This window comes from Bacillus rossius, chromosome 11 (assembly GCF_032445375.1).
Source record: "Bacillus rossius redtenbacheri isolate Brsri chromosome 11, Brsri_v3, whole genome shotgun sequence".
NCBI classification, from domain to species: Eukaryota; Metazoa; Arthropoda; class Insecta; order Phasmatodea; family Bacillidae; genus Bacillus; species Bacillus rossius.
The window spans coordinates 40,874,719-40,901,766 of record NC_086338.1 but is presented as its reverse complement, the minus strand read 5'-3'; the positions used below and the strand labels follow the sequence as shown (position 1 = coordinate 40,901,766).

The 27,048-nt window shown below is 42.4% G+C and overlaps 1 protein-coding gene across 1 annotated transcript; it reads left to right on the top strand.

Annotated features, from left to right (window-relative positions):
* The first annotated feature begins 555 nt into the window (after positions 1-555).
* LOC134536454 (O-acyltransferase like protein-like) lies at positions 556-26,734 on the top strand. Its single transcript, XM_063376171.1, has 12 exons — positions 556-672; positions 4,986-5,134; positions 7,473-7,561; positions 10,844-11,028; positions 13,228-13,400; positions 14,129-14,297; positions 15,932-16,119; positions 17,010-17,148; positions 19,636-19,816; positions 20,440-20,582; positions 23,580-23,688; positions 26,565-26,734. The coding sequence occupies exons 1-12, from the start codon at positions 556-558 to the stop codon at positions 26,732-26,734; spliced, it is 1,812 nt and encodes a 603-aa protein (XP_063232241.1).
* Positions 26,735-27,048: the final 314 nt, after the last annotated feature.

Sequence of the window (27,048 nt, the reverse complement as noted above, 5' to 3'; positions counted from 1 at the left end):
AAATAAACTACACAGTGGATTTCGATGCGCTTTTAATAGTAATTTAGAGAATTTATTCTGGAAGGTTTTTTGCGTATAATAAATTCATATTAAATTTAAAGATAGATAGAGAAATATCGATGTTTGATAATCAAGTAGTAAAAAGACACTTTTTTAGTGCGCTTACATGGCTTACGCTTATAAAATTAATGTATGCCTGTAATAATATAATTTTTAGAAAACACCGGACACTCACGAGAACTACTTGCTACTTATTAAATCTAAATGACGTCACATCAGTACATACGTAGATCGCATCCGTGCGAAGCCACCGCGGGCCGCTAGTTTGCAATAACAACCGCCTAGCAGTTGCCGCACTCAAACGACACGCGTCCGGTTATTATGTAAGTGGGTGAAGGTTCTTCGTTAGATACGTTTTGAGGCTATCTCCGGCAAGTCCTCGAGGTGCGAAGGGACATGGTGTTGGGGATAAGGAAGTGGGGGGAGGGGGGGCAGACGTACACACAGGAGTGTATGAACGCGTCGTGCAGTTTTTTTTGAACGTCGCGAGCGAGAATGACGACAGCCGCCGGTGTGGCTTCTTTTCTTCTCCCGTCGTTTCTTCTTCTGCTCGGGAGCGCTCAGGCGTCTTCCGCCGCGCCGGGCTACCAGGCGAACATGACGGGCGAGGAGGTGACCTGCGCGGAACATTTGCGCGCGCTCGGGGGAACATTGCGCGGTGAGTGCTGCACGGAAAAAAAATGTCATTGCTGTTTCCCGAAAAGCCGTGGGGCGTATCTGGGTCCGTCTCATGCGTCAGTCAATCACGTGACCTGCAGCCAATCAGATGGCCCGGTAAATTCCCGTCCGTCCGTCATAAACTTACCGAGCTTTTAACTTGCGCTGGACGGACGGAAGAAATAACCTACAAAACGTTAGCAAGATACCTGTTGAAGGCAACCTTTACTACCTTTAATAAAGTTTTTTTTTAAATGTATAGCTATATGTTAAGTTATTGCATTAAATGTATTGTTTGACATAACTCAGCTGCCTAAAATCAGGTTCCCTGATTGTTAGGTGATGTACACGCCAATTATGTATTTTGAAGAAAACAATTGAACTAATAATTAAATTAAAACAAATGCAGACGTAGATTAAAGCAAATAAACTTGAAAAGTTCCATTAAAATATTTTTTTAATGTATATTTATATGTTTGGTTGTTCCATATAAATGTTATTAACCTACGTTTGAACATTTATTTCCAAAAAATCTTTAGTTGAGAAATACGATAGCTTTCAAAGAAAGACTGCACTTACTACAAGGATTCCGTGGTGTGTGTGCAAACAATGCAGAAACTCAAAACACTTGAAAACCGATTCAGTGCAAATGAATTTGAGCCTTGTTAAGGGCTTATGATCTAAACCTAGGACTTTCGCAGGCACAGATACTGTTTAAGTATTATCCTTGTTATTTGGTTGCATTGATCTTATTTAGTTTTTCATGAGTCAAATCTCAGCTCTCGGTATACGGCATTTGGTAGGAGTAATTTCATGAATGGAACGGAAGTCACACGGAACATAAACGTGTAACCACGGTGCGGCAATCTGTGGCGGACGGGACGAATAAAAGTTCACAAAGCCAAAGGGAAACTTTATAGTGTTAACTGTTTATGGAATTTTAACAAGATCAGCAGGATTTTAATATAATTCCTTGTCGAAAATCAGGTCCAAAGCAGGAGTTTTGTATATTATATAAATTTTTTTTTTTCATTTTTACCTGCAAAATCGAATGATTCGATAACCGACGTAGCTTCTCCAGCAACGAATTATAGCGGCAAGTGTGGAAACTACCTGTTATTCGCGTCAAGAAATGTAGTTGAAAACACAATTTACGTTTATATTTATCACGCTTGTTATTATTTTAAAGAATTAGTACATGTTAAATGTCGTGTCCGAGTTTCGTATTATAACGTATGTGCAACATTGAGAACACATAAACTGGTTCCTTACCGAGGTTAGATGTGGAACATCACTGGCGAGTAGATACTAAAAGACTAGCTCACATTTTATGAACTGTGATTAAACTTCTTGGTTAGGTATGAACCGTGCATCAATCATCACCTATCCATCAGTTATCCATGTTCCATGAGTAGAGCCACGGAATTTTCGCGCATTCATTTAGTCGCAAGCTAAAATGAAAACCTCCACACTGTCGCACTGTGTTGATGATTGGACCGCAGTTATCTGGACACGCCCCTCTTACGACCGTGAGCCAACGATGTCCAGCTAGGAGAGAAGTAAGCGAATCAGGTAGTGCCAAATAACAAAGATAAAACTGTTCTCGCTAAGAAATCAACCAATGGGAAAGTAAACATGGGTCGAGCACATCTATAACTTTGAATTCTATCCTGAGGCCAGAGGAATCCGCGAAATTTCCGGGACTCTATCCATGAGCCATCATCATCATCATCATCATCATCATCATCATCATCATCATCATCATCATCATCATCATCACCTAGGATAGCTTGGAAAAAAAAGTGTGATTTAAAAAAAAGACGTCGTCCATGTCTATGACTGAGTCTGTTCACTCAGACATTACCGTTTTTTGTTTTACGTGTAGTACTGGCATCGTCCAGCTCCCTCGCTGCTCTGACGGATGACGAAAGAACTCACGTGACACATGTTGACGAGTGTCCTGGCGCAGAAGAAACGGGAAACGCAAGCCACGAAGTGTTTGAAACTCAACTCTGTTTGGTCGATATCTACGGAGACCAAAAGGTGAGAGATAATTCACTAAACCAGCTTAATTATCTATAGTTGGGATATGCAAAATCCACAGTAGAGTTGCAAAAACTAGCCCAAAAATTGTTTTTTCTATTCTTTCAAAGCCAATGAAAATTTTATGAAAATAAAAAAAAATATAATAAATATGTAGGATGACTTCAAACAAAATTTAAATTTATGCTAAATCATTGTGATTTTATATAATATGGTGCACATTACTTTATTTTTTTTATAGTTACACGTAATGTTATGATTTTATTGTAAGTATATTGTGATTTTATATTTCGTGTTCCTTATTATGTATGTAGGCCTATCGTACCCGATAAATGGGGTCGAACGATATCTAAAATAAATAAATAAGAGTCAATAAGTAGTTGTTAAGAAGCCACGGTGGTTGAGTGGAAGCCAACCTCCGTAGCGTAGTTTGACGCACGTAAGCTTTCTGTAAGAGGTTCGAGTCCAAGAATGTGAGTTTGTAAGATCTAAGTAAGGTAAAAAAAAATGTCACTGGGCAAAGAAATGCGAAGAAGACGATTAAATCTTCCTAATAAAATATGATATATATAAATAAAAAATATTAAAAATTGTTTATATGCCTTAGCTTTCATTAAGGGGAATTAGGACTAGGACTCACCATCTTGCAATTACACATATTTTGAAACAGCTTGCAATTAAGCTTCCGTATTAAATTTGTTGGCTTGACGTGGCACAGCTATTTTTTGCAGTCAACACTTGTGAACTAGTGTAATTATCATGACAGCTGTAGTCGCCCCTTCCTCCCCCTTTTTCTACCAGGAGTTACAGACTAGAGCCAATTAGTAAATATGTAGTTGCAACTAAGTATATAATGTATGGAAGATAGTATTTATGTCTTGACATACCAAAAATTGGGGTAGAAAGCACAAAATTAGAATTGTAGCCAAAAAGTTTTTGAAAAATCCAAAATGGCGGGGCCTAACTCCCTTTAAGGAGATTCCGGATAGATTCCTGGTGGGGTCGAATCCTTGTAAGAACTGGTGGTTTTTTTTTTCCATGTCAACCCCTTTGCCTTCACTCATGCATTCCGTCAACACGAGATTCCCGTCGCATCCCCTTCCACGGTCTCTTCGGACCTCGGTGTCGGCAAGATTTAGATATCAACATCATCAACAACTTCAATCATCATCATCACCAACATCACCATCACTTATATCACCATCATCATGGTGAAGTTTCTGTGGTTAGCAAAAGGAACGGTTTGTGCACAAAGGCTTTCAGTGCTAGAAGTTTGTTTAACAGCTTGAAAGAAACTCGCTGGAAAGAATTGTAAAACTTCCATCATGCACTGAACGTTGCTAAACAAACATCTTAGCAACAAATCAACTACTTTTTATACCAACTTTTTTTTTTGCTTTCAAAGGGGGTGTGGTAATTCAAAATTTTGATTTAAATGATTAACGTGACAAAAAGGACTCCAGGGTTGCTAAAAGCTTGAAATTCTGAAATTCCCTTACCCCCTATGTGCTTTCTAATATGTCACCTTAGCAAAGTTAAGTTAACGCCATCATCTAAAGCTATCGAATGTACGTTATAGAACTTGTATGTATGCATTCGGAAATTACTTTACCCCCTTTTGTTTTTGCAGTAAAAAAAACAGGGTTTCGGGAAAGGGAAAAAATCAACTAAATTTCGTAATTAGTAAATTTTGAGCAGTTTTCGAGGCACCTGAACGTTGGAGAAAATAGTATTTTCGATTGAATTTTGTGTGGCACCAAAAAAAATTACAGAAATATTTGGTGATTTCCCTGACTTTTCCCGGCATTTCCTGACTATTTTAAATTCCCTGATTTTTCCAGACATTTTCTGACTATTTTAACTTCCCTGACTTTTCCAGGTATTTCCTGACTATTTTAATTTCCCTGACTTTTCCAGACATTTCCTGACTATTTTAACTTCCCTGACTTTTCCAGACATTTCCTGACTATGTTAACTTCCCTGGCTTTTCCAGGTATTTCCTGACCATTTTAACTTCCCTGACTTTTCCAGGCATTTCCTGACTATTTTAACTTCCCTGACTTTTCCAGACATTTCCTGACCATTTAAACTTCCCTGACTTTTCCAGATATTTCCTGACCATTTTAACTTCCCTGACTTTTCCAGGCATTTCCTTACTATTTAAACTTCCCTGACTTCTCCCGATCCCCCCTGCCCCCAGCAGCAACCCTGCCCGCTGGTTCCAGGACACGTGGGCGGCGTGCTGGCCGCGGTCCTGCGCGCGCGGGGTCCTGCAGGACCTCCTGCGGCGGCGACTGCCCGCGCGCGGCGTGCGCGTCAGGCACTGCGGCCTGCGCCAAGGTCACAGCTGGGACGCCGCGGACATCGCCTTCGCGTGAGCACCGACCGCCGGGTGTTGTTTGTTTGTTTGTTTGTTTTTTGACGTGACAACGTCTAATAAATCGATGAACGCCGGCTGCACGCACGAAAAAGTGTCCCGTTACGCACATTGTCCCGTTACGCACATTGTCCCGTTACGCTCATTGTACGCTTGCGCCGCATCTATCTTCCACTCGATTGGCCTATGAATCTACTATTATATCAAATAGGTTAAGGCGGGCTTTTCAAAAGTAGCTTTTAAACTTGGTACTTTAACTAAACTAAACTATTTAAACTTTAATTAAACTTCTTTGTATCCATACAAAATAGTGATAATTCAATAAAAAAAATGATCCAATTTTATTCATAAAAGTATGCAATCATTTCATCGATGTTTTGTTATGACGTAACGTTAAACTATCGTCCGTAAACCGACTTTACAGAAAACCAATTTTTTAAACACCCATGTAGCACGACTGTATAGGCGCAACTTGCAGAGTGGCTGCACGTACTTGTTTACCACCCGTCAACATGGCTGCGTTAAGTTTATTAAAAAAAACATAAGTACCAATGCTAATTTAACACGTGCATAAAACGATTGAATTTCATTGAATTACGATTTTAAACATGAATCAGAGGGCTCCTTTATTTCTCTCCAGTGTATGATTAAATTGTGTTTTAACTTCTCCCTGACAGTGGGGCCATTAGGGAAGTCTTAAATCCCATCGTAAAATTGGTGTCAGAAACAAAAGTCACCCTGCATTGCGGAAAGCGGATCGCTCGGAGACGAAGGATGATTTGTGAAACTACTGGGTAATAACGTATTACGAAAATATACAGGCATGGCGATTCAATATGAAAATACATTTACCATATACCTTGTCTTGCATGGAATCTTGGAAAAGGGGAAATTCTGTCTTTTCACGTCACGTGCATTGGTTGAATATTAAACCATCGAGAACAAAAGTTCAACTCAAGATCGTAGTCAAAACTAAGTCAACTTTTTTCTTCTTCTTTATCGGAAATGGCGTAAGTAAACATCATTAGAAACGTAATACGGGGTAGCCGGTTTAAACTAGGACAAGCTAACCTCCAAGATGAAGTTCAGTATGTTGTTAACCTTCTTCGTGAGATACCTCATTAACTTCGGGTGCCAGATAAGGAATACACGTTTGTCACGTAATTCAATGAAATTGTTTGTTACGGTCATCTCTCGATGACCTTCAAGCGGAAAACAGGGAACGCTAGAGGGTAAAAGTAAATAAACCAACTAGGAAAGAATACCTACGGATTGTAGCTTGTTAATATTTTATTAATAATAAAGAGAAGCGATAGATAAACCATTTTTCTTATTTCCCAAATATTGAATATTTGCGTTAGTAAAGCAGATATCCCGCATTAAGAGTTTTACAAAGTCCATAGAAGAATAGCGACTATTGAGAATAGTGTTAAAAGTTGGAAGTAATTCTAAAATATTTATTTAGGTAATACTTACATAATGCCAGTGAATGAACAGAGGAAACAATCTATAGCAGCCAATGATTAATAATTTCTTACTTTAAAAATATTTTACTATTTACGTTTTAAAAGACAAAAGTATTTTGATAGGTCACCATTGTTCTTAAAAGAAGAGAAGACTAATCTCAAATCAAGTCAACGCCATGAGTAGTAACATTCATACTCTGAGAGAATATCAGGGTTTAAGAGAGGATCTCCTCAAAATATTGTAAACACTGTGGTATTTGGCCTCCTTCAGCACAGACGTCTAGTTTTGACAATTTGCACAGAAAATATTTTCTCTACTCTTACACAATATTCCTTTGGAAACCAGTTGCCAAAAAACTAGTTGGTAATACTACAAGATAGATACCTATTGTATCTTTGCACAACATATGGCTATGGTTATTTATGCATAAATGAATTACGTTTTTCGATATAATACTGATTCTATACCAATAATAATACATGCGAAAATTAACGCATGATTTCATATTTTAATTGATGTTTTATTCAAGCATAATTTGTTTCAACCATCGTAAAGGTATTTGAATATTCAACTTTTTGCCCTTATTTTGTTGTATCATGCTTAATATGTGCGCAGTTAATACTGGAAAACTATTAAAGGAACGGTTTCCAAAGAACTTTAACTATGGGAGATGATATTGGGACGACACAAAGCATAAATGCCCGGGTAAGAATCCGAACCCAGTATAACTGCGAACGCTAATTTGTAGTGACGCAGTTGTTTTTCGTTTAAAATTTACAAAATTTACAAATTGATGAATATCTGTAATTTGAACAAGGAAATTTCTGTAAAAATGAAGTTTCAGTGTAATCGGACGGTCGTGTTCCAGGTCGCTGCTGGGAGTCCTCTTGGTGCTTCTGGTAGCTTCCACGGCCTTCGACGTCGTGGCGACGAAGAGGAATATTCCAGACGAGGAGAGTGAGTCACGACACAGAATCAAGAGAGAGAGAGAGAGAGAAAAGAAAAAGTACCACGGGGGTGGGGTGGGGGGCTTTTGAAAACAGGGGGGAAATGTAACTGCAGTGGCATAAAACTGGAATCGCGATCCAGAGAACACGGGCTCGTATTCCAGTCCAGCTGTGCCGAGTTACCCCGGAGTTACTACAGGAAATACTGGCCAAATCCTCCTCCCCCATTATCCTTCATCTGTGACGTAGCGTGGTTCGTCTATGATGAACCATGGCCAACGTTTTCATGGAAAAAGAGCTGGCTGCAACGTCCACTTTGAACATTTTTCACTCTGTAGCGTAGTATAGAGTACCTACTTATACCATAATGTCAAAACTGAATTTTTTTGGATTCCAAAGAGTCCAAACACTTCGTAAAATTTTTTAAAAATGATAACAGAAAATAATTATCTCTAAACTAACATTTTGTAAAAAGGAATACCAGAAAAACGTGTTAAGGTTTCATAAAATAATTCTTATTATTGGCGAAGAAACTTGAACAAAAATAAATTTGAAACAAAAAAGAAAATTTTTTTGACCCTAGTGTCCTTATCCTCCGGTGTATATAAAACAAAAATGTGTGCGAAGAGTCCACGCGAGACAGAAGTGAAACTTGTTGCTTATTAGGTATACATAGAGATAAATTATTAGTAGGGCCACGCATATTTCGCGAAAAGATCCCGAGACTAGCTGAAAGTTAAAACACTGTAGCATCGTCTGTGTTTCGTGATTGGGTGAGTTTCTTTCAGGTACATGACGATTGTTAAAACACCAATCACAGTAACTCGTTGCGGAAGCAAATGCGTCCTGAGTGGCTCAGCCCAATAAGGCAACTACTTAACTCGCAGACGGCCGCCAATCACAAGGAAGAAACCCACTGGTGCGTGTATACCATGTTGCAGTCTAATAGGCGTTCAGATTTATTCGCGAAAAATGCCTGCCCCTAATTATTAGTACTTTTAATTGAACAAGAGATAATAATTGGGAATAGTAAGGATGCGGGAATGATCTCAAATAAAAAAAAAACTGATGAGTTGACAAACACAAGCAGTGGTTTCGAGAATCACGTAGCATCACTGCTGCATCATTATTACCTCTCCCTGCCGTCTACCCTTCCGGCCGTTACAATTAGCATATAGCATGCTACGATACGTACCTATCACACAATCACCCCCCTTCCCCCTCCGGGATTGCTATCGTCCCATTCGACCGCTAGCGCTTGAGTTGGAGTGGCGTCGCCGCTGATGCACTTTCCTGCTCTCCCTTCCACATCAAGTCCACTTTCCCCTCACCAGAAAGGAATTTTCGTAACGCTCAGAAAAGAAGTTTCACATCGAAAATAAAAAATATATTATATATATGCACAGAATGTTAAGAAATTGCTTGGCGTAAATTTTAAAGGTGGCAGTGAAAGACAAATCATGTAATTTTTTTTTGTGTTAAGGAACATTGCGGCCGGAAACGTCTCGGCAATGTCTCGCGCTGTTGAAGACTACTGTTAGCGGAGTGTCTTCTCTCTCTTTCTGTCTCTCTTTTCAAAAGCAACGGAAAATGTTTGCACTCGCTGACACGCAGCAGCACAATCGCCAAATGTAGGCCTCCGCCAAAAAAAAAAAAAATAGTGCGTGGAGTCCCTCCGGGCGGAAGAAGTGAAACTTCGTAATGTGGAAATGAAAATAGGAAGGGGTAGAAATTGATTTTTAGTGAAATCATATTGTTTCTTTAAGACAAACTTTATTAACACTGCTTACAATGCATAGCAAGAATAACACGCGCATCTGCTTGGGATCTACCGACTCACTCTCTTTCCTACTTTTTACCTTCGTGTATCTTTCTTTCTCTCTCCCTCTTGCGTTGGAATATTGGACGCTACTCGTTGCTAACGCTCGCGCATGCGTTCGAGTGCCACGCATTCACTCCCGCTCTGCCTCTTTCTATTCCCCCCTCCCCAGGAGCGTTGAACGTTTAACGCAACAGTGCTTTCATACCCCCTCCATGGTAGCGTTAAACGTTTAACGCAACCTTGTTGGAAGTCGCATTAGAAGTTTCACTTCGAAAAATCGAATGGCTCATTGCTTCTTGCCACTTCCCGTTAACTATTTCCGTGGAATTCACGAGACCTCTCCCTCCGTGCACCGACAGCCAAGATGTTACACATTTAATGCAACCAATAGTGCTCCACATGATTCAGTTCCAGTTAGATTCCGGAAAGCCTTCATTTCGCAGACGAGAGAGCCACACCCGAAGTTCATGCTCGCTTTTTTTCCCCGTTCCATCTCATTGTATAAACCGGTGCGGCATTAAATTTTGCGGTCAATTAGGATAGGTTAGCTACATTATAAATACTTAAAAACATTGTGGATGGTCGGTTATATTAGGTAAGTATAGCTACATTAAAAAATACTGTAAAATCATTTTATGGTTGCTTAGCAAATAACGTTTTTAATATGTAGCTATCCAGGGCTAGTAAACCGTTTACATGATTTCACAGTATCTTTAATGTAGCTATCCTAACCAAATCAACCGTCCACAATGTGTTAAAGTATTTATAATGTAGCTAACCTAACCTTTTACAATGAACAAAAAAAACGAAGATGCACGATCGGCAGGGGCATGCCGATTTCGCGAAAAGATTTCCGGACTAGATGAAAGTTAAAACACTGTAGCATCGTCCTGTGTTTCGTGATTGGGTGAGTTTCTTCCAGGTACATATCGATTGTAACAACACCAGTCACAGTGATTCAGTGCGGAAGCAAACGCGTCCTGAGTGGCTCGGTCAAATATGTAAGGCAACGACTTCTCTCACAGACGGCCGCCAATCACAAGGAAGAAACCACACGACGCGGGCATAGACCTTGTTGCAGTCCATTAAGTGTTCAGATCTTTTCGCGAAATCTGCATGCCCCTAACGATCGGTAGAGACCGGAAAAATTTGCAGGTTCAATTACCTCCAGGATAGACTCCACTATTCTATACACACTCGGGCAAATTCCAACTGTTCATTGGCTGCTGACTTGTGAGTCGTCTCGACTGGGCGGCCTGTGATTTGACACTTCTTACGAGTGAGGGTCTCTAATTGGCCCTCAGTCCTCCAGATTAACAGTGAACCGATGGCAGAAGCAGCACTAAGGTATAATTATTTGAAATGTAGCATTTCACTAAAAGAATCCGCGAATTTTTCAGGTCTCTAACGATCGGGCGTTCGGCTATCTCGTGTGTGGAAAGAAGGCTTCCACTGTGTGTGTCCCGGCAGAGGCCTGGCGCGCGTGGTTCTCGCTGGTGAAGGGCTGCAGGCAGCTGGGGGCCGCCGCCTGCCCGGGGCTGACCCTGGCCTCTGTGCACGGCCTCAGGTGCCTGCTGGCCCTGTGGGTGCTGCTGGCCAACTCTTACCGCGCCGACAGCCTCTTCCCCGCCGCCAACCCGCGCTTCTTCAGCGAGGTGAGCCTGCCCGCACCCGAGTGCGAACCTTTTTTTTTATTTTTACAGTTGGTATAACGATATCAGAATCTCAGGGCTCCGCCTACCCGGACACTCATACGGTTCGCACAGCTTCAGGAAAAACAACGCGATTTCAAAACTACTCAAGATATTCGAGTACTTTTGATTCCGTATTAAGTTTTTAAACTGTATTTTTAGAATAGTTAAAATGGCTAATACACATGTTTTCAGAGTAATTTTTTAGACGTAAAACAACCCAAACGCCCGATCGTGCATCTTCGGTTTTTTTTTGACAACTCATAATAACTAATGGTAAATTAGGTTAGGTTAGCTACATTATAAATACTTTAAATATTGTGGACGGTTGATTTGGTTAGGATAGCTACATTAAAGATACTGTGAAATCATGTAAACGGTTTCCTAGCCCTGGATAGCTACATATTAAAAAGTTATTTGCTAAGCAACCTTCGAGGAACTTCGGGTGTGGCTCTCTCGTCAGTGAAATGAAGGCTTCCCTCCAAACACGGTCGAAGGAAAGACACCGCTCACAGTTTACAGTCGGGCGACGTGATAAACCGTCAGTGCTCGCAACTCTTGCCAGAGCATGGTTCCATCGTGTTCGGAGGTCACGCCTCGGCGCCTCGTCATTTTTTTTAAAACAAAACTCAATTGATTAGATGTTTAAAAAAAATCCTTCAAAAGTCCATATTTTGAAAATCAGTGTTTTTTTTTCTCAGTATTCTCCTCATACATTTGCAGTAAAATTTCTTTATCTTCAAAATTTTCTAGCATTACATAAAGCAACAAACCGCGCTCACTCATTCTTTCAGTGCCAGGACTGTAAGACGACTGACGCTCTATAGGAATCGCCATCTATGCGTCAGCCATACTGCGTCTGACGCATGCATCGGCCGCTGCAAAGGAATCCCACCTCAACGAATAAGACACAGACTACAAACGAACGGTTAATCCAAAACTGTATACCACACGATTTCATAAAGTTTTGCCTTTATGTTAATAAAAACCTATAAATAAGGACTTGTTCACTTGCCCTTTCATCAACAACTAGCTGAAGTACTTGGCATTTCCAGGGCTGAACACAGGGTGAAATTATTTAAAATCACGTGCAAAAACGCAAAACATTTTAGGATATAAACCCCTTAAGTGAAACTTCATCACATCCGAAGGGTAAATCGAGGCGGTGACGTCACCAGAACGTAACGAAATATGTCTGAACTCAGTGGTGTAAACTGCCCTGTTTGTTCGACTTGCGCACTTCTACGAAGACATTTGTGGTTGCGGATACGTCAATAACACGCGACACGCATTATTCCGGTAACTAAAACACTGTCGCCATGCCAAATATTCCTCCCCTCTTCACCCCCCCCCCCCACCCGGGGGTGGGGGGGGGGGGTGGCGATGACGGGAAGCCTACAACTCACGTAGTTTCTGTTCCCTGCAAAATTTTCCGAAGATTTCCGAAGTTTTGCGCGTTTTGGTACTAACGCCACTTCAGCCGCTAAATCAAAAGTTTCCAAAAGAAAACAAGCATGTTGTGACTGACCTAACCTAACCTAACCCTTCGACGATTTTTTTTTTAAATTTCAATTTTTGAGAGAAATCCGAAGCTGCACGAACGTGGTAGGGAACCGAAACTACGTGAGTTGTAGCTTTGAATATATATACTGTATAGAAGTCGCCAGTACCAGGTTAAAATTTTTAATACGGTTTGAGGTAGTTGGTTAATTCACCGCCGCAATCGCCACCATCTCTAGTGCATCGACTTGTGGTGGTCCCTAGCGGACAAGTGTCGAACTCTTCAAACACCCCTTCCCCACCCTCCCTCAAACACGCGTTGTCCTCCACCCACCCGCTACCCCACCCCTCATCCCTACAGTTTTTGTGACGCACAAACTCCAGTTGAACGACCTCGAGCTGCAGTGAATGTTGGGGTGGGGTTTGCGGGGAAATGACAAGCGGGCGAAAGTGCAGCGCTCTAACGTGTAAATAACAACCTAAGACGATACAGGGCGTCACGGCGGCGCACTGCAGCGGTGAAGTTCCCAAGCTGCTCGTCACACGCTCCTGAAAAAAATGTAGAGTAAATCCTATCCACTCGCGACTTCTATACAGTATATATATTCTAAGGTTGTAGGCTTCCCCCGCGATGACGGCGGTGTTGTGTGTTGTCGGCACCAGCTGGCGGGCGCGTGGTGGGGGAAGCCAATCGCGCTCGGAGCCGGCCAGGCCGCCGACGCCTTCCTCCTGCTGAGCGGCGCGCTGGCCTGCCACTGCTTCCTGCGCGACCGCGGAGTGGACGAGACCTTCAGCCCCGCCGGCCTCTGCAAGTTCTACGCCTGCCGGCTCGTCAGGTGAGCGACCGATCCCCCCCTACACTAACCCCCCCCCCCTTGCCCCCCCCCCCACCACGACCAAGTTCCATCAACGGAATCCTTGTTCTGTCTGATAGTTAGAGGTGGAACATTTATTTTTGTCCGTGCTGCCGGCGTTGTGTTGTAAATAGTAACTTGTTCAGTTTCATCGTTGGTTACTTTTTTACCCGGCATCAGCTCATTCAGTCTTGTTTCCAGTGAATTTTTTGACGTGACAACGTCTAATGAATCGATGAACGCCGGCTGCACGCACGAAAAAAAAAAAAAAGTGTCCCGTAACGCACATTGTCCCGATACGCTGCGTCCCCGTTACGCTCATTGTACGCTTGCCGCCGCATCTGTATCTCTCTTCCACTCGATTGGTGGAACAACCATCGATTTGACTTTTTTCGAGGCACATTAAACTTGAAACACTCCCATTCGTTTCCCACATTTCATCAGTGTTTTGTCATGACGTTGTCACGTTAAAACTATCGTCCGTAAACCGACTTTACAGAACACCAATTTTTTTTGTCTTCGTTTATTTTCCGGAATTTTTCCATGACAAACAGTGTGTCAAAACTGCAACGGAGTATGTCAGAAAATCGGAATTAAATCGAAAATTTCCCCATCGCACGAATCAGTTGAAGACGGTGAGATGTTGTTGTCGTCGCGCGTCCTGGGAAGAGTTAGGCCCTGCAACAAGGGTTATTCTTCCCCCCTGGCAGGTTGACGCCGGTGTACGCCGTGGTGGTCGGGCTGCACTGCTGCCTGCTGGCGCGCCTCGGGTCCGGCCCCACGTGGGACGCCGAGGCCGGTCTGGCGCGCGACGCCTGTCGCTCCGGCTGGTGGCGCAACCTGCTCTTCGTCAACAACTACCTGCCCGGAGACCCGCAGGTAAACAACAACAACAACAACAACAACCTCCACCGGGCCGGCTGAGGAGGATGGGTCGTTACCACAATGCCGAACGTACAATAACGCCGAATGTCAAAAATTGACCGCAACGCCGACAACTAGAAAACTGCTGTGTACCACAACGCCGAAATAACAACTGAATGAGTAAGGTGTGTTTCTTAAAATGTACCTTAACGCCGAATTACCACAATCAAACCTAACCTTACATAACCTAACCTAGCGTAATATAACCTAACTTAACCTAGCCTAGCCTAACCTAACCTAGTCTAACCTAACCTAGTCTAACCTAACCTAACCTAACCTTTGTGGCAGTCCTGCAATGACATTTTATTGGCGTTAATGTATTTCGGCGTTGTGGTACACAGCAGTTTTCTAGCTGTCGGCGTTGTAGTCAATTTGGCATTCGGCGTTATGGTTTTCGGCGTTATTGTACGTTCGGCGTTGTGGTATTTCGGCGTTGTGGTGCGTCCCCGAGGAGGATTCGCAGTGGACAACGCAACATTAAATCGATCCTTTACTTTGCACTTCATGTTACCATTTAGCGTAACTAGAACGGCACTGTTATGGGAGCTTCGGGCGTCGGCTAGACTCCGATGACGCGACACGTCGAAGTGGTGCGTGGACCATTCCATAAGGGGAGTGGGCTGAGAGTATAAAAGTGGCGACGCCAGCCCTCGGGGCAGTGAAGTGAAGAGGGCGACTCAAACCCTTGGCCGAGCGAAGACCGGACGACAAGCGACGGGATTCGGGGACTGTGTCGCGGCTAGGACGAGTGAGTGTTGCGAGGCAGTGTGTTGGGACAGAGGTGGAAGGTAAGAGACGAGTAGAACAGAGAGCCACTGTCGAGCCGAGCTCCAGTGGGGAGAGAGTGTAAACTGTGAACTGACTCCCGCTAAAAGACGTATTGCAATATTTGCGAAGATTAGGGCAGAAAGCGCCACGCGGTTAGTCCACCCGCATCACATTGGTGTCTTGAGAGAGAGAGGGAGATTCAGGCGCTGGGTCTGTGTCTCTATTCACTGGCAACTAATTTCTTCGAAGAAGGGATCGAGAAGCTTGTGCCACGATATGACAAAATTCCTCGATCGTTTAGGCGATTACGTAGAAAAATAATTAAGACCCTGCCAAACTCTTGATAGTAAAGTTATTATGTTATAGCTAGAGACCGGAAAAATTCGCGAATTCATTTCGCGATAGGCTAAAATACAAATAGTTATACCTCAGCGCTGCCTCTTCCATTGGCTCAAAACTCACCTGGATGGCTCTGGGCCAATGAGAAACGCCCGACCAAAGCTTTGTCGAATCACAGGCTGCTACGTTGGGACGTCTCACGAGACAGCAGCCAATGAGTGGGTGACATTTGACCGAGTGTAGGTAGAACTATGGAGTTTTCATCCTGCAGGTCATTGAACCCCCGCGAATTTTCCCGGTACCTAGTTATAGCTCATCGGAGGTCTGAAAAAAAAACCTCCTCATGCACGACTGAAATGAATTCTTAAAAATGCCTGTCTCGTGCACTCGGGACTCAAAAAAAGGTACGTCCGCCCCTGAACGTGTCAGAACGAGTCCAAGCGTGAGACGGTTCTGGCAGCGGATCGTCGTTCTCGTTGCAGTGCATGGGCCAGACGTGGGCCCTGGCCGCTGACGTGCAGTTGTTCGCCCTGTCGCCGGCCGTGCTGTACCCGCTGTGGAAGTGGGCCGACCGCGGCAAGGCGGTGCTGGCGGCGTGCTCCGTCCTGGCCGTGGCGGCGCCCTTCTGGTGCACGTACGTCGCGGCCGTATACGACCTGCGCCCGGCCAGGTGCGTCGAGGTGCGCGAGAGTGTCCGCAGAACACGGAGCAGCGTACAGATTTTTCTGACTTGTACATACTTCTACGTGAAAACAACCGTGTCACTACAAAAATAGTGTTCGCAGCAATACTGGGTTCGGATTCCCCCCCCCCCCCCCCACGGGAATTTATGTTTTGTGTTGTCCCAGTAACTCCAATAGTTAAAATTATTTATAAACCGTTCCCTGAATAGCCTTCCAGTACTAACTGCGCACATAAGCACAATAAAAAGAATTGGTTGTCTGTAAAGTCGGTTTACGGACGAAAATTTAACGTGACAACGTCATAACAAAACATTGATGAAATTATTGCATACTTTTATGAATAAAATTGAATTTTTTTATTGAATTATCACTATTTTGTATAGATACAAAAGAGTGAAATGAAATCTACAATTTAATTGATAAATTCACTTTTATTTGCACTCATTAATTCAAATATGTATATTACTTTAACGAAGAGATTATTTTAACTGTAACTCTTATACATGTTTGCTATTTAACTTCTTCCAATCTGTGTTATTCTGTTAAGGATAGGACGATGATAGGAAAAGTATAGGAAACGAATTGGAGTGTTTCAAGTTTAATGTGACTCGAAAAAAGTCAAATCGATGGTTGTTCCAATCGAGTGGAAGAGAGACAGATGCGGCTCAAGCGTACAATGAGCGTAACGGGACACGGCGTAACGAAACAATGTGCTTTACGGGACACTTTTTTCGTGCGTACAGCCGGTGTTTGTCGATTTATTAGACGTTGTCACGTCAAACAAAATAGTCCACGGCCGCCTGGCGCAGCGAACATAGCGAACATAGCGCAGCTCTCTGTGTGGCCTCGGCTTGATATGCGCGCCTGTCTCTCGCAGTGCTGGCGGGACTGACGTCTTCCCTCCGCTGGAGACGTGGTCGCTGATGAGGGCCACCCCCTACCTGGGGGGCATCGCCCTGGGCTACGTCCTGCACTGCACCAAGTGCCCCACCAAGCTCACCATCTGGATCCCGAAGGTGTGTGGTCGAGTCTTCCAGTTCTCGTCAGACACGTGCAGATCTGACCCTCGGCAACGAGAGAGTGAGTTCACGCGTTCTCATGTTGCAAACAACAATCGAAACACGGACTCGGAAATTCAACGTTAGGATTCGTCAGAATGATGTCGAGCGTGATAAATAAAAGGTCAAAATGTGTATGAACTAAATTATAATGACGCGGATCACACGTAGTTCCCACAACCGCCGGTAGAATTCGCTGCCGAAGCAGCTTCGTCAACTATCAAATCATTCGGTTTACACAAAGATGTTTAAAACTATGTAATGAAACGGCTCCGATAAAAGCGAGAAAAATTAAAAAAAAAAAAACAACTAAACCCCGGCTTTAGACATGATTTTCAAAAAAACAATTAAAATAAAATACTGACCTTGTTAAAATACATTACACAGTTAATACTATAACGTTTCCCTTTGTCTCTATGAACTTTGGTGTGCACCATCCGCCACAGATGGCAGCACCGTAGTTACACATTTCCGTTCAACGGGTTGGGCAGGGGGAGGGGAGTAGCGAGGCGCCGTTGCTAATCAGATTAGACGTGTAGCACTAATGGACCGCGCCCCACTCGTGGGCTGACTGGCTAGCCAGTTTACTGACCTGCCTCGCGGCTTCGCCTCTAGATGCTCGTAACACTACTATTAATTATTTGTTCGTTTTAGGTTCATCCTTAATTGAAAAGTACATAAAATAACTGTAACTTCAAATAGTGTGTTATGTGAACACGAATCAAAAGCCTGTTTAATGTTAAAGCAGACAGTTCACATTGTAAATGTAATTTTTAATCTCTCCTTTTAATAAGACAGACGACAAAAAATAACAACGTAAAAATCGGGCACATGATGCTGCAGAGATGTCTTTTGTGATGTGCAGCACACAATAAAACCTAGGATTTGATACATTCATGCACGAGCACAGGATAAACAACTCGATATTACCTTAGGCCACAAAGTCATACGTTTGCATGAAAAAAAACCTATCAGAAACTTTGCAGGAAGAATTATGTCAGTATTGACTTTAATTCATTTAACAGAAATTTATGTGTGCATGCAGGTTGTTTCTTCCGAGTATTCGTTTCTCGACGAAGTCGGGGATTTTTCGCCAATGGAAAATTACCTTTCCCTGGTCCAGGACAAAGGTTTATGTGGTACCTTCACCTATATAGAGCAGAGGGCAATGACGACCCATGGCAAGATCATTTCGCCTTGACTGTCCCAGTGTCACCATGGTTGTAATCTCCTGTGGCGAAAAGCTGGAAATAGAAAATAGCCTTGGAGCTAACCAAGTCACGGTATTATGAATTGTGAAGAGATGGCATTCCATGACATACTTGAAGAAAATATCGTAATAGTACAATATGGGAAAATCAAGCTGACTGGCTTTGGATAAGTGCGAGACACGATGCTTAAGCATTTTCCAGCTATTTCCCAATCTTCGCCGCTAGATGCCACTACTGTAACTAGTATTGTACATAAATGTAGGGACACTCGAAGCCACCAGTTCTGCTGGTTTCTTTTGTCTCGCGTTTATTTCACCAGTTTCCTATATGGTCCCTATTAGATTAATTTTGTGAAGACATTTTGTCTCAAGATCGTCATATTGCAACACTCATAAAATTTCGGTAATCGTGCTTGACTACGCATTATCATCATCATCATCATCATCGTCATCATCTTCATCACCATCATTATCAACAAAAGTCTGAGGCTGGGTAAGCAAAGTAAAATGCATCCATCTTCCTCCGTCACCCCACCATTCCTTTCTCCTGCTTCACTCTGTTTTAATTCTTCTCCTCTTCCTATGTGCTTCTTCCTAAGCAGCCTCTCTGTTCACATTCTCTAGACATGGCCACACCATCTCGTTATTTCTTCTTCCACGATCTCATTCAAGTCATGCCTGATGATGGTTAATAAGAATGGATAAGTTAATCACAATCACTATCATGACATACTAGTTATTTTAACATGTTTACACAGTGTAAACACTACTCAACTAATGTTTCTGGTTTCCAAATATTGTGCGGACCACCAGATGGACGAAAAAAGGTTTTACACAGAGTCAATGCAGTTATCACCAGTAGTCACACTTTGGATCAAATTATCACCAGATTGGCCACCCTTGGATACTCATCACCACATTGGCCGCCCTTGGATAGACCAATCACCAGATTGGCCACCCCTTGGATCAGATTATTACCAGATTGGCCACCCTTGGATAGACCCATCACCACATTGGCCACAATTGGATAGACTCATCACCACATTTGCCGCCCTTGGATAGACCTATCACCAGATTGGCCAACCCTTGGATAGACCCATCACCAGATTGGCCACCCATTGGATAGAAACATCACCACATTGGCCCCCCTTGGGTAGACTCATCGCCACATTGGCCACCCTTGGATAGACCCATCAGCAGACTGGCTACACTCCAAGGAGGTGGTGGGCTTGCAGGCGGTGGTGGTCGGCGGCTGGCTGTGTTCGGCGCTGCTCGCGACGGCGGCGGTGCTCCTGAGCGGCGAGTACCCGCGCGCCGACTACCCCATGACGGCGGCCTGCCTCGCCGGCCTCTGCCCGCTCGCCTGGGCGCTGGCCGTCGCCTGGTGCGTGCTCGCCTGCGAGAAGGGCTACGGAGGTGCGTGCTTGTCTAGGGAGCAGGGGCTAGTTGCCCCCGTGCTGTTATGCATGGGGGGGGGGCGAGATTAGCATTTCGCCCCCCCTCATTTTCCCAGAATGAATATTTGGTCCTAGTAGTATTTTTCTCAACCAGATATTTTAATCCATATTTAATACATACTACGTCATCAAATTCTTGGGATGGTATATTTAATATTTTGGTTCGGAAACTCATTAAATAGCACAATTTTGCATCTAAAATTCCAAATTTTTCATGGGGGAGGGCCACCCCCCCGCTCTAGGACTGAGGTAAGTGTGATACATCTTTACGCCCCCCCCCCCCCCCCAACTCATGAAAACGTTCTGACGTCCCTGCTAGGGAGACACTGTCAGCTAATAATGCTCGCATGGCTTTAACGGCCGTTGTCTGAAGTAGCTTGGCTTCCGGGTTGAAGACCGTGTCCTTGGCGAACAATTCACCCATGCCGTTTCGGTCGACATTGCAGTCGCCATCATTCAAGACGTCAGAAATGCGTTTTGATAATGGTTCTTGAGTGGATGTTCAATTTTTTCTAAAAATTTTCCCCCCAATAATTAACAGTCGCCGATCGTCCACCCACGCCGTGCTTCGGCTGCTTCCAGGCTGCTTGTACGACGTGCTGTCCTGGAGGGGCTTCCAGCCGCTGGGACGCCTGTGCTACGGCGTCTTCCTCCTGCAGGACATGCTGTTCGTGGCGCGGCGAGGTCACTCCGGGTCCTTGCAGCACTTCTCGCACTTCTCGCAGGTACCAACCTCCTCTCTCTCTCTCTCTCTCTCTCTCTCTCTCTCTCTCTCTCTATCTATCTATCTCTCTACACGCCTAGCTGGGGGGCTGGCCGCAAATACTGCATAGACACTGATACTGGACAGCTACGTGTTAACAGCACAGGCGACAGTGCGAAAAAATAACCTAGTGACAAGTCGTGACTACGAAAATATATTTAATGAATAAATTGTTCAATTGTATATTATATTATCCGGTGTCGAACTAGATTAACTTGATATTCAGAGCAGTTTTTTTTTGGACATACGCCATTGAAGTTTTGCACTGTTGGTCATGGAAAATTTCAGGGAAAAAATATATCATTTTTTAAAAAATTATATTTTATTTTCGGAATTTTTCCATGACCAACAGTGCAAAACTGCAATGGCGTAAGTCCAAAAAACAAAAACTGCACTAAATCAAAATTCCCCATTGCACAAATCATTTAAAGAACGTAGATTAACTTATTTTTAATAAATTTCAAGCGCTGGAGGTTTATTTTCTCCTATAAATCTGTACAATGATTAAAACATTTTTTTCCTAAGAGAAATAAAGTTACTTTAATCTTCATAATGTTGGTACCACAAAAATTAAACAAATACATTGTTCGTTATCGGCATGCCGTCTGCCATATATCGGGCTGACGTGTCTACAACGCCAGGTTTTCGCACAAAAATCTTCGAGCTGTCCGGTATTCGACTGCAGTGTGTTTGGTGGCAGTCAGTAGACCGAAATTCATCCGAAAGACATGTTGGATGTCGGTCAAAATACTGTCGGTCAAATGAATTTCGGCAATATCACTTTCAGTTTTCTGCTTGTCGGTCAACTGTGCTTGTTGCCGGAGTTAATATGTACATTTTTTTTGCGAGACAAACGCCTTTTCGGTAAAATTACTGTAGGCTTAATGATTATCGTTCTACCGCCTGTCAGTCAAAATACTGTCGCTCTGCAGCCTGTCAGTTAAAATATTGCTGGTCTGCAGCCTGTTAGTCAAAATATTGTCGGTCTGCAGCCTGACGGTTAAATGACTTTTGGAAAAACGACTGTCGGTATCTGCCGGTCAAACGATTTTCCGTCTACTGTCACAACTCCGAGTTGATGAAGTTATTGTCTACCTCGCCGTCGCCGTATTGCAACACCAAAAATATAGCGAAAATGTTGCTTAATCACGCCGTATGATGGTAGAGGTGAAAATATAGGAAATGAAAATCGATGGCTTGGTTTTAAATAATTGACCACATTAATTTTAACCTGCTCAAGCCATCCGAGTGGTGCCTGTTTGCGAAAAGCATTTAAGTACACTCTGAGGGAGGATTAGAAGTTCTGTTTCCGTATTTCCTTTTCAGACTGTATTAATATAATATTGAAAATGGCTAAAACGCGTGTTTTCAGAATAATTTTTAGGCATGAAATACCCATTACAGATTCTTTAAAGCACTCAAGGGATTTTCGGTACAACTTTATCTTCATTTGTCCACCCGGAAATTTTGTAGTTAACAATGAAATCTTACAGTTTCTCTGTGTACGACGAGAAGACTGCGCGCCAGACCACAGTCTCGCGGTAGATGAAGTATCAATACCGCGCTAGAAGCACCAGCGAGCGTTGCACTTATCATCCCGCCTCACTGACAGAAATACACCACTGTCTAGGGAGGCCCCTTAAAAAGTAGATCATTTTCTATCCAAACATAATCTCGTAACGCACTCAAACGCTTTTCTGAAGCATTTAGCGAGAGTTATAAGAGTTTAGATACAAAGCTTTAGTTGAGCCAGAGAAAAGTTCACTTAAAATATTATGCAACTGTGGCTGTTGGAAAATGTCCCATATTTTTAGAACCAAAAAATTGTTATAAGTTCCTCCTTGTTGGCCACACGCACGTAGAAGTTGATAAGAAAACACCGTATCATTGAAAGAGCAATTTTAACACTCTCCTGTAAATTTGCCCAATTGTAACTTAGACTCGTTTGGCAGTGAAGTCAGATTTTCTATTTTAATTAATTTTAGTAAATATCTTGATATCTCCCATGAAGTAACCTAGGCTTCTGCAGTAAAAACCATACTTGTAGAGATGTATTTATTGTGTGTATTTTCCTAGCAGATAATTTTCTTTCCTATCAAGCTCTTCCAAAAAATATATATATATTTATTATTCATTAAAGATATTGATGATAAACAAATATATGTCAGCTTGGAGAAGATACAACGCAAGAAGCACAATCAAGAGTTCCGCTAAAAAAAAAGGCGCCTCACAAACAGAAATTCACCCGTGACTAGGCATTCCCCTTACACCCATCAGGTAAGTGTCCGTACATTGAGGAAAGACTGAAAACGAAAGACGCCATGATGGTCTCAACAGATTTTGAGCAGCAAAAATATTTTTATCAAATAGTATTGAAAATTTTCATTTTATAAAGCAGAGCCCACACTCTAAAAAGTTAAATCCACGATAACATATTGCCTATTTAAATATTTTTACAAGTGTACTCAATTACAAAATATTAAATAAATACTCACCGCCAAAGAAATTACGATGGAAACCATTCATAGCAGCCAGTCACTGTATACATCAGGCATTACAATAAATTATATATAATGCTTTAATAAAGCCAAATTACGAAACTTAAAATGATTTTTTTAAAATTTTAACCAAGATGGCGTCTTTGTGTTCCCATCTTTACTCATTGAAAGTCTAAACGTGTTGAGAGTACCAAATTGAGGTTCCTTCAACTTTCAACTGTACATTTTTTCCAGTTGGGACGAATTCCCTGTTGCAATTACTTCTCTGTTGCAATGACTGCTCTGTTGCAATGACTTCTATGTTGCAATGACTTCTCTGTTGCAATGATTTCCCTGTTGCAATGACTTACCCGTTTCAATGACTTCCCTGTTGGAATGACTTCCCTGTTGGAATGACTTCTCTGTTGCAATGACTTTCCTGTTGCAATGACTTCCCTGTTGCAATGACTTCCCTGTTGCAGATAGAGAGGATTATAGGTGACGCAGTCATCCTACTGACGCTGTCGGCCGTGTTGTACGTCACAGTGGAGCTGCCTTCCATCAGCTTGTGCAAGCACTTCCTCAAGCCAGGTACGTGCTTCGATATTTCAAAAATATTACCTATTGCACACGTTATCACGATGCGATGTCATATAAATGCCCAATTAGTATTTTAATTTCATATTTCACAGTCCATAATAGGTATCTTTAACATACAAGTTATATAAATATCGATGTTATAACTGTTGTAATTTTGCCCGAATTACACAATTACAGGTTGATACATTAAACAAAAAAGATGGAAAATCTCGCTCGTGTCGTTAACGGCTAAGATCGGACCTAGATGGTAGAAAAAGAGAAGGTTAAAAAAAACCTGAAAATCACTTTAACTACTTTAATGTAAAAAAATCTATTATTATAAAACTTAAAGAGTATACTACCAAAAATCTTGTATGAAAATATATTTTGATTCGATTAGTCAATAGTGAAAGGAGTGGAAAAAATTGGGGTTGAAGAATAAAAAAAAACATTAAGTTACTCCATTAATCGGCATAGTATCTAATTCGTTCAAAGTTATTTCGTTTCTTGACATTTCCTAAGAATATTAAGCTATAATGCGTTTTCATTAGCCTACTGTAGTCGCAAAAGCAGTAGCCAATTTCTTTTTCTGTAACATTCAAGCAGAACAGTAAACATTTTGCCACGCATTTTACAAATTAATTTCGAATTATTTTGATGCGTAACATCTCTGCTCAGACTTGATGTAAGCTTTTGGACATACGCCATTGCTAAGTACATGTATGTCTGTAGAAGAAAACTACAAAAATACCCAAAAGACAAAAACACAAATTAAGCAAAAAAATTGCTGTTGTCAACAGGATATAAACACCACTAATATTCCATAACAGGAATATTTTTTGGGTTCAATATTTTTGTGCTGTCATAATTTGTGGTTTTTTTTTTTCTGTTCTCTTCTGTTTTGGAAAACTGTTGTGTTTGTTTCGTATTTTCGTTTTGTCGTGTTTTTGTCTCGTTTCAATTGTTGTGCTGAATTTTTTTGGGTTCAATATTTTTGTGCTGTCATCATTTGTGGGGGGGTTTTTCGTTCTCATAGTCCATTTTTCTTTGTTTTTCTTTGTTTGGTGACCATATTCCTGTTATGGAATATTATGTGGTGTTTATATCCTGTTGACAACAGCAATTTTTTGCTTAATTTGTGTTTTTGTCTTTTGGGTTTTTTGTAGTTTTCTTCTACAGACATACATGTGCTTAGCAATGGCGTATGTCCAAAAGCTTACATCATGTCATGTACTCCCATTGCACAAATCTTTCAAAGATAATCTCTGCTCAGGGTACACGGTATGTGGTAGGAGTAATTTCATGAATGGAAGGAAGTCAAATGAACGGAAATGTGAAACCATGGTGCTGCTACCTGTGTATGTCTCAGAAATCTAAAAAAAAAAAGATGGGGAACCCACCTGATTCATCCGTATATAATGCTTTCGATAACATCGCAGATTTTACACCCGCGCATAGGTATAAAAAATAAAACTTTATAATCGTGCAACTGTCCTTTGATACTATGTTATAATTTACAGTCGGAAAAAGAAATAAATTACAAAATTAAAAAAAAATCGTTAGAATCCTGGCATTACAAATTTTGACAACCCTTAGTTAACATTGAAATGTAGAGACAGCGCAGCGTTCAACATACAGAAGAGAAGCAACAAATTGTTAGCCAACATGTTATTCGACGTTATGAAAAATAAAATAACTTCGTGATGAAATGTTAAATGTTAAGCCTTAAATGTTGAATCAGCTCGGTGGTGAGTTTTGTGTTTTGTGTGTACATAGGAAGTATTTACAGACTGATTTCAGTCATTTAAGCAACAAAAAATAATTACAAACATACACTTAGTGTTGTAATATATAAATAAAAGGTTTTCAGGTTAATATTTTTAAGGATTTAAAGTTAAATTTCGTGTCCGAGATTCGTATTTGCGACATGAGAACACATGAGATTGCTCGTTGACGAGGTTAGATGTTACACGTCTCCGACGAGTTCTGAAAGAATCGTTCACATGTTTTTTTTTATTTTTTAAATTTTATTTGTGTCAATTTTTCGGCGTCTGTGTGCGTGTTGCGTCATGTGGTCTGGTCGGGGACGCACCACAACGCCGAAATACCACAACGCCGAATGTTCAATAACGCCGAAAACCATAACGCCGAAATGCCAAATTGACCACAACGCCGACAGCTAGAAAACTGCTGTGTACCACAACGCCGAATTACCACAACGCCGAAATACATTAACCCCGAAAAATGTCATTGCAGGACTGCCACAAAGGTTAGGTTAGGTAAGGTTAGCACACAAATTCATTCAGTTGTTTTTCATTTTGCTCCTGTGCCCCCCCCCCCCCCCCCCCCCCCGTAAAACATTTTTCGGCCGCCGCCGATTCATCATATTGCCATCCGGGGCAGTAAGCGTGGGCGAGGCCAGAAACCTAAGTTTCTATAACTCGCTAAGTGCATAGTAAATCAGGTGCACCCCACACTGGTGAAAAGTCATTTTAATCGACGGCGGGGGTACGTGTCTTGTGGGATAGGTTTGGCAGACGGGCCTGTGTGTGCGCTGGTAGGTTGTGTAATGCTATAAAAGTTACGTGTACCTAATTCGGCGGGGGAGTGAAGCTCCCCACCAGTTAGATCGGCTAACTGGCGTGATGTATAATGTCGTGATGGTGTGCATTAGAGGCTTGTCTGTGTGCTGTAAGTTCAAGTGACCTAGTTAAACTCACATTTTTCGGCGTTACTGTATTTCGGCGTTGTGGTACACAGCAGTTTTCTAAAGCTGTCGGCGTTGCGGTCAGTTTGGCATTCGGCGTTATGGTATTCGGCGTTATTGTACGTTCGGCGTTGTGGTATTTCGGCGTTGTGGTAACGACCCGGTCTGGTCGCGGTTGCAGCTCCCAGAAGAGGTTCCAACTCGAGTCTCTCCGGCGGGTTAGGCGGTCAGCTGGGGCTGGCCAGGAACATACAGTTCCTGAGCAACGACAGCTTCGCCGCCAGGAAGAACCGCGGCGGTCCCGGCAGGAAGACGTCCCCCGTGACTCCGGCGACGGCCGCCGCGAGATGAAGCATCCGTCGAGACACCGCCGCGTCTTTGCCGGTGGCGCGCGGGAGAGCATAAGATGTACATCAAGTTCTGTCCCTGCCCGAACACGCCCGAATGTTCACCTTCGGACAACCTCGGGTTTAATTTATATATATTTATATTTCTCTGTTTATTTTAATGTAGCTATACTAACCTAACTAACCATCCATAGTGTTTTAAAGTGTTTTAATGTAGCTAACCCTAACCGACCACTTTTAATATTTGAATTCATTTTTCCTGCGCAAAAATAAAACAGATCCCGAGGTTGGCCGAAGATGAATATTCGGGCGTGTTCG